This window comes from Mercenaria mercenaria, chromosome 17 (genome assembly GCF_021730395.1).
Source record: "Mercenaria mercenaria strain notata chromosome 17, MADL_Memer_1, whole genome shotgun sequence".
NCBI classification, from domain to species: Eukaryota; Metazoa; Mollusca; class Bivalvia; order Venerida; family Veneridae; genus Mercenaria; species Mercenaria mercenaria.
In genome coordinates, this window is record NC_069377.1 from 67,406,385 (window position 1) to 67,414,303 (window position 7,919).

Sequence of the window (7,919 nt, forward strand, 5' to 3'; positions counted from 1 at the left end):
AAAAAACAATACATCCCCAACAACGGTAAACATCGACTGCACACACGCTACCCTGCAAGCATGACATATTGCTAAGTTTAGACGGTGGTTGCGACAGTGAATATACTTTGCGTTTGGAAATTCTGCAGAAAATCTTGCCTGCACTCAACGGTGACAACCGGACATGTTCCCAGCACCGTCGTAACCTTGTCCAACGATAAAGTTTGGGTTCAGGTTGTGTTTGTGTATTTCATCTAGTAGCAACTGGTGTAGTGTTTCACCTGTTGTTTCTGTTGTCTGAACAAATGAAAGAAAATCCTCGTGGAGCACATGCTTCCCGGAACTCTGACGTTCAATATAACGCAGACAAAAAGCAAACTGTTCTGTATTGCTGACATCAGCAGATTCATCTGCAAGAATAGAAAAGTACCTCGCTTCTTGGAAACGGTGCACGATAGAGTCCGAAATCTGATTGCCGCATATATGTATGAATTCGTTTTGAATAGAGGGGCTTAAATACTGTGCATGTTTGGGAGAATTTGCTAGATGGTCGTGCAAATCACTGTCTACTTCAGCGCGATAATTTATCAAAGCTCTGAAGTTACTTTTTTCTTCTGTTTTGCAACGAAAGGCTATGTTTTGTTTTCCCAGCAAAACTATTGTTTTAACAATAGATGTCAAGGCTTTCTTATTTTTATCGACTTTGTTACTGTAAGCGTTCGAGCCAAACTCAACAACACTTTTTTCTTGATTTTGACATATTTTCATGAATTTGTCAGCTTTAGTCATTGCATTACTGTCACGGATCAGGTGATTTTTTATGCATCCTTATAATCCTAGACACATTGCTCCAATCTGCAAGGGGCTTAGCAACGAGAGTGTTTTCAGATGAATTAAAGACAAAACAAAAAAAACCAAAGAAAAATATGTGCACAAAAAACACCATTGACTGAAGGACTTTACCTTAAATACGGGTAGTTTTCAGTATCAAACACTAGGTCAGGTACACGCCTAGCTGCCCCGCTTTTGCTGTGAGTGCTTTTAGGCTTTACCCAACTCCGCGAAGGCTCAAACCTTGATATTAAAGTCGACATTTTCATGGAATCAGACATCCGGAGTCTTCTTGTGACATCAATGGTTCCAATGTCTAGAAACCGCGCACCCAGGGAGCAAACCGCTGAGTACCCATTATTATGGCAGTGATCTGCCTGAAATTGTTTTGGGGAAGATGTGGACTCTTTGGTAGAAGATTTTGTGTTGTCATCCGAAAATGACTGAGAATTATCAGCAGGAACAGTTGATGAACTTTCACTGTCATCTGGAGTAGAATTTGGGGTTTTAAAACACTGAAAAATGGACTTTCGTCCAGGAGGAGGTCGAGGAGGTTTTCTGGAGCTCATCTCTATTAAAAATATATAGAGAGAGATCTATATAGAGCTCAAAAATGCCTTTGTAATATATATACATGTATATAGATATATATTTATCACATATATAATCTGTAATTTTTGCAGAAATTACAAAGTATGAAAAAAAATTCAGTTAGATATTTGCGTACTCGTACGTGTATTATATTAATATAATGCTGTACTCTAAATAGTGACCAGAACCGAATCGCTACACATACATGTAAACGATAAGTTAGTGCTACGTAGGAGTGACGTCATCGGTATAGACGGAGTTAAATGTGACATTTTGGCAGGTGTCAAAACTGACCCAGATTATTGATTTAGGTTACTTTCGGTACCCAGTACTCTTGTACTAAGTTCAAACCCGTTTACACCATATCATGTTTATAAATTATACGTGTAGTAAATGAAATAGATCTACATTGGATATGAACTTGACTTTTTTTAAAAAAAAACATGCTCTTCAATATTTCATATTTCAAAAAGTCAAGTCAGCCAAAAAAGTATTACGCAGTTGCGTAAACTGCGTAATGGGCGCTACGCCCTTGAAAATGTGTGTGTCTAAGAAACTGTGAGGTATGCTAAAAAATATTCTACTTTGAAGAATTCAAGAGTGCTAAAATCCAAGTCAGGAAACATGGTTGCAAGATTTATCAGCTCATGGAACTCAAACTCATTAGATTAGATCCATCTTCTTTGGTCTAAGAATTGCTGTGGATAAATCGGAGCACTTTTAGAATCTGTCCGTAGGTAAAATCTGCATAATTTGCAATATCCAGTACCTGTATGGTTTAAATAAAGGTAAGGCTTTTTTAGTTTGTATATTTCATAATTGGGGGGCTGCTGCCCCCCACACCCCCCGCATTTTCTAAACCTGGCGAGGAAAATATATCCATGCTACCATATCGATAAATAAAAGAATGCCCAAATAACGAGAATAGCTACGGACAGATTCTAAAGTCTAGCCCCACAAAGTATTGGCAGTGATCCACTATTAGCGACTGCAAATGCACAATTTATTAAAAAACATAGCTTTTAAATAATTCCCAATTTAGACGTTTTATGACGTATTTTCCCAACAGTAAAGGCCCCGGCCCCATTCACAATCCAGTGGGGAAAAAACACTGCAATACTAGAATGTTTACCCCACCCATCTCCATTTTGAGCATATCATACTCATCCTGGACTTTGCTCCAACGACAATGACAGCAATGCTGCTGCATATTCGAGATAAAATATAACGAAGACATACTGCAAATGCTAAGTTGTCATTAATAAATACGATTGTAACATATAATACCTCGGAATAATTTGCCATCTTCGCCTTACAAATTAGGACGTCAAAATGTAGAACGAGGTCGTGTTTGATTAGAAATACATAAGACACACAACACTAGAACGATATTTTGCTAATCGAATAAATCAGGTTTTAAAGGATTGAGCTTTTTATTACAATTTAAAAACAAAAACAACTGCAATCAAAACATCATTGGATGTGCAAAATTAAAGCTAAAAAAAAATCACACTGTTCAAATGCGCAAGATTAACACACCTATAGATACAAAATTTGCGAATCTTTCGGCACGTGACAAGTATAACCGCGCAAATTTGTGCAGTGTTCTGTCCTAAGTAGGACCTGGTGCTCAAACGCAGCTGCAGTGTATTTCTTGTCATGCCGGTTAGGACTACCAGTAGTTACCAAGAATTGTTAGCTTGTAACATATTACCATTGACGCCAATGGGAAATCCCTTTTATACAAAAACAGAAGAATTTTTCTCAATATGTGATATTTATTAATGATGTAGGAATACAAACTGCAGCTGCCTTTACAAAAATATGAGAAATACTAAACACATTCACTGGAGATAAAAATGTTTAGTGACTACGTCTATATTATAAAGACTGTACAATATGTATGTGACACTCTGAATAAATCTGTTTTTAAAACTTTGGAGCATTGCGTGTTAGCATGAAATCTGAAAGGTGTTGTCAGTGTTCCGATGTCAAGTCCTTGCCACGGTAGTGAGCTACAGCAGACGTAACAGAAACTAAAAGAAAAGTAAAATTTCTTAATGGAATTGTTTCGTGTAAGAAAAGCGGACATTCATCATTTATCTTCCTTTTAAAAAGATAAGGAAACCTTAAACACACTAAATGTTTTACGTATATACGTATGAAATGCTACATCCATGTAAAATTTATTTCTACTGATTTGAAACAGCTAACGATTATTTAGATGTAACAGGCAATAAGGTCTATACTATTCACAGAAAGATCATCAAGCTTTGAGATATTACCGGATAGAACGTTCCAAACAAGAACAAAAGATATGCTAAAAGAACTTGGGTGGATGTCATTTAATGAAAGATGTAACTTTCACACGGGTTGTCTTATTTACAAAGCTTGCAACAATTGAGCACCTTCAAATATCTCTGAAATTTTAACCTTTTCCAGCAATGAAACATACAATCTAAGATCTGCTGCTCATAAGAACATAGTTATACCCAAACATCGTACAAATTATGGTAAAAAAATCCCTTTGTTACAATGGTGCAAATGTTTGGAATTCAATACCAAATGAAATTCGCTCCACATGTTCTCTAACATCTTTTAAAAAGAAATATAAAAAGTATATCTTACAGTTGACTGTATTTAGAATATCTTTGTTTATATCAGCTGAATTATAACTATGCCATTATAATATAATAATGCCAAATGGAAATTTTATAAATATGGATACTGAAATTTTTGACGGCGGTGGGATGGGGGCGGGGCACACCAGTCTTGAACGTTGAACGAAGACGTCACCGCCGAGGCGCATAGCAAGGTATTGGAGGGGTGTGCCTTTGCCCATGTTAGGGGAATCAGGGGGTCTTCCCCTGGTGCTTTTTTTTAAATACAGATATGAAGTTGCATTAATTGGTGGCTGTACTCCCTCATATTAGGGGGGATCAGGGGGCTCTCCCCCTGGAAAGTTTTTGAAATACAGGCATAAAATGGTGACCTCTGGTTCATTTTTAGGTCTACATTTTTAGGTATTGTAGGGGTGCGTTACTCCCCTCTTGATTGGGTGGTCAGGGGGCTCTCCCCCTGGGAAATTTTGAAATACAGGTATGAAACGGTGGCCTCTGGTGCGTTTCTGGGTCTAAATTTTGAGAAAAAAAATATTCCTTTGCCAAAATAGTAGGGTGAATCTTTGATAAGTATAGGTCACTTCTCAGCTAACTGGGGGGTGGGGGGGGGGGGGGGGGCGGCGGCCCTGGATCCGGGCCTGTTTGTCTAAGCATGAATATGATATTAATTAGGTTATGTGATAGTGTAAACTGTATTTGCCGGGTTGTTGTTGTTGTTCAGAAGGCCACACTTAAAATTAAGATGTATCATTTGTACTTTGTACTGATCTATATCTTCATGTGCTACCTTCTATAAATAAAGATGTTATTATTATTATTATTATTATTATTATTATTATTATTATTATACGTTCAGATATGATAGTTATTTGTATGTTTTTACATTCTTAGTATAGATCTAGTAACTGTACAAATATTTAAAGATACGTTCAGATATGATAGTTATTTGTATGTTTTTACGTTCTTAGTATAGATCTAGTAACTGTACAAATAATTAAAGATCTGACATAAATTTTAGTGTTATATTCAGTTGAAGAAGTAATGCTCGTTTATTTTTAAACGTGTATAGAATTGTATTTCTCCAATAAAATGGTCTGACACTAACCATATTTTTGCATTAGCATTCAGTCAATATTTACTCCGAGTTTCTAAATGGAACGAACCTCCTTATACACAGATACTCCACTTGAGAATAAAATTGTAAAAAAGATACATAGGTCTACCATATATAAAAAGAATAGCAGTTTGCTTCGTCTGGAGAAAAATGGTACATACATTTTCTTTTTTCTTCTTGCAGAATACACAAATTGAGAGAAAACGGTCTTATGACTACGCCCCTTTCCAGCAGAAGAAAGGAACCAAACGGCGGCGCCTAACTATTTCCGCCTCAACTGCTCAGTCCAGCCAAAGTGGGCAAGGAGAAGCACACGCACAGTCGTCAAACATCAACGAGTCCCCGTATGCATTCTGCAGTCCAGAGCGAGAGGACCTCAGTTCGTTCCTTACCGACGATCGTCTGGTTCGATCTGCCAAAAGGCGTCTCAGCTATAATGTAAAACTATCTACCCGCAGAACGTCAGTCAGCAAGCAAGTGTCGTTTCAAAATGACTCAAAGCGTCCAGCTCACGGAAAGTCTCACCGAAAGTCTAGAAAACGTCCGATTGGCCAGGTCCTTGACGATTCTATTGAAGAAACTGTTGTCATCAGAGGCAAGCCTGTCAAGAAAAAACATAAGAAAGTTCTCTCAGATTCCATGCAGGAAGCATTCTATCTGACAAGCAGTGATGAATCGGAGAGTGACAGTGACTGTGACAAAAGTGCTGATGATATATTCCATGGTCCCGGTGATAAAGAAAACCGCAATGTGGCGCCACCTACAAACGTTGTTAGGACTGAGAATGAGGTCTACTTAGTCAGGAAACAGACAGAACGTGACCTGAGCGAGAAGTGCACATTGACATCGTGCAGAAAGCATACCAACCCGTCCAAACATCCTGAATGTTGCTCACATCGTTACCTAGACTGTCAGTACCGTGCTAAGCCAGTTGTGTGTCCGTCTGAAATGGAACAGTTAGAAAATGACTGTGAAGAGAACAAGTGTCTGTTCCCTAAGGATTCAACGGAATACTATACCATTCTAAAGGAAGTTGACTTCGGTAATGGCCGTAGCCCATCAGTGTACCTGTATGGTAGAGCTTTACTCACTCTCTGCAAGAGGCAGCAACGTACCCTACACGTAGATAGGACATTCAACTTGGGAAACTGCTTCGTCACAATGTTCGTCTTCCGGAACACCAACCTTGTGGACAGTCGTTCTAAAAAGAAATACTCCCCTTTGATGACTGGTCCAGTGATGATTCATTTCGATATGGAGCCTGGAACATACACACGTTTCTTTGAGCACGTAAAGGAGAAAGCCGGTATTGTGTTCGAGTTCACACCGGAACTGAATTGTAAACTGCCGAAAAGGGACCAGGTTATCGGAAGTGCGGTGAGGAACGTATTTGGAACGGGAGTATCTCTCTGTGACCAGTATCACTTACCTGGTCATGTAAGAAATTCTCTGAGACAAAAAGTGAAGTGCTTTGATTCGTTGAAAAGGGTAATAGAAGTGCTTACATTTATAATGAACTGTGAACGCAGTGAATCGAAAAGATCTCTGGAGGAAAGAAGCATTTGGAAGATGGTTCCACGTGCCAAGGCTTTCATGACCCAGTATATGGACACAGCATTTCCGATGAAATATCTGGATGAATTGAGCTTAAGCCCTGAGAAATGAGTGTTTTGTAAAAACTGACGATATGAACTGACCTAAAGCGCTGGTATAAAGTGAGCTCAAGCAATAGATTGAAACTGTATGTAATGTGAACACGAAATAATTCCTAGGTTACCAAATGTGTAAACGATTTTTTTGTTCTTTTTTTTTTCCTCCCTGAAAAAATATAAGTTGTAATATCAGTACTCTTTTTAACTCTGGGAATAAATTAACGGCCATGAAATGAAATCAAAAACCTTTTCATAGCCATTTTGGTGCCGCTAGATAGTTTCGTCTTGTTTTAGAACATCAATAAAATCTTTGTTTCACATAACCTCAGTCATAAACTAAGACTTTTTTTAAATACAGGTAATCATCAAAAACCTTCTGTATCAATTAAATTTAGAATGGTCCGACATTTCATATTGGCACAAAACTCGAATGAGTAATTTTATAGATGTTTCAAGGACAGATTAAGTTGTGCAACTGGCTTTTAAGCATTTATCTAAATTTACACATTATTCGTATAATGTTTAAAAGTTTATGACAAATACGTAATAATGAAGGTTTGTCTTTCATGAACTATGTAGTGTTAATGTAGAATCATCATGAACTGTATACATCATGTCTAAGTTCATTAATCAGGCCTCTAGTTTATGAGTTTGTATATATTTATCCATTATATTATGTTTTTACAGAAATGATAACTTTTTCTAGAGACATTTAATGATTCAGCAAAGATGTGGTATGAGATCTGTATGAAGCTCTTGTTCAAGTCTTTTTCCATGATATTCTCTTTTGATTAATCTTAAAGAAACCTTAATGCACAATTTAGATGTGAACGTATTTTAGTGTCTAGAGAGAAGCTGCATCTACATTTTAAAAAAAAAAATTCTTCATAGAGAGAGAGAGCCGAGTAATCATGGTTTTTACTAGAATATATTATTTTGCTGCAAGTTCTTATGATTTATTTACATATTTTAGTAAAGATCATTCCTTGATATTTTTGGACGATGTATCACAATAAAAAGGTGAAGGTGAAAGCAAAATACATTCAATCAAACTGGTTTCAGAAGTCTGAACCATACATACATTGCCTTTTATAAAATGGTATTTCATATTCGGCATTCGAATCCATGTTT

General features: G+C 37.2%; 2 protein-coding genes across 15 annotated transcripts in view; one reads left to right on the forward strand and one right to left on the reverse strand.

Annotated features, from left to right (window-relative positions):
- LOC123537180 (aldehyde dehydrogenase, dimeric NADP-preferring-like) overlaps positions 1-2,792 on the reverse strand; it is a 62,697-nt gene extending 59,905 nt beyond the window's left edge. For all 13 annotated transcript variants that reach the window (XR_006683473.2, XR_006683474.2, XR_006683476.2 and 10 more), the window contains exon 1: positions 2,689-2,792. Coding sequence is in view for 10 of the 13 variants with exons in the window: in XM_045320795.2 (XP_045176730.1) it covers positions 2,689-2,706 (18 nt within the window). In the remaining 3 variants the exon portion in view is untranslated. The remainder of the gene's footprint in view (positions 1-2,688) is intronic.
- Positions 1-7,919, forward strand: part of LOC123536344 (uncharacterized) — a 377,622-nt gene that overhangs the window by 140,599 nt on the left and 229,104 nt on the right. Inside the window, exon 1 of one of the 2 annotated variants that reach the window (XM_053528490.1) lies at positions 2,141-2,189. The exons of the other annotated variant lie outside the window; for it this stretch is intronic. The gene's annotated coding sequence lies outside the window, so the exon portion shown is untranslated. Of the gene's footprint in view, positions 1-2,140; positions 2,190-7,919 lie in introns of those variants that run through there. 2 annotated transcript variants of the gene reach the window in all.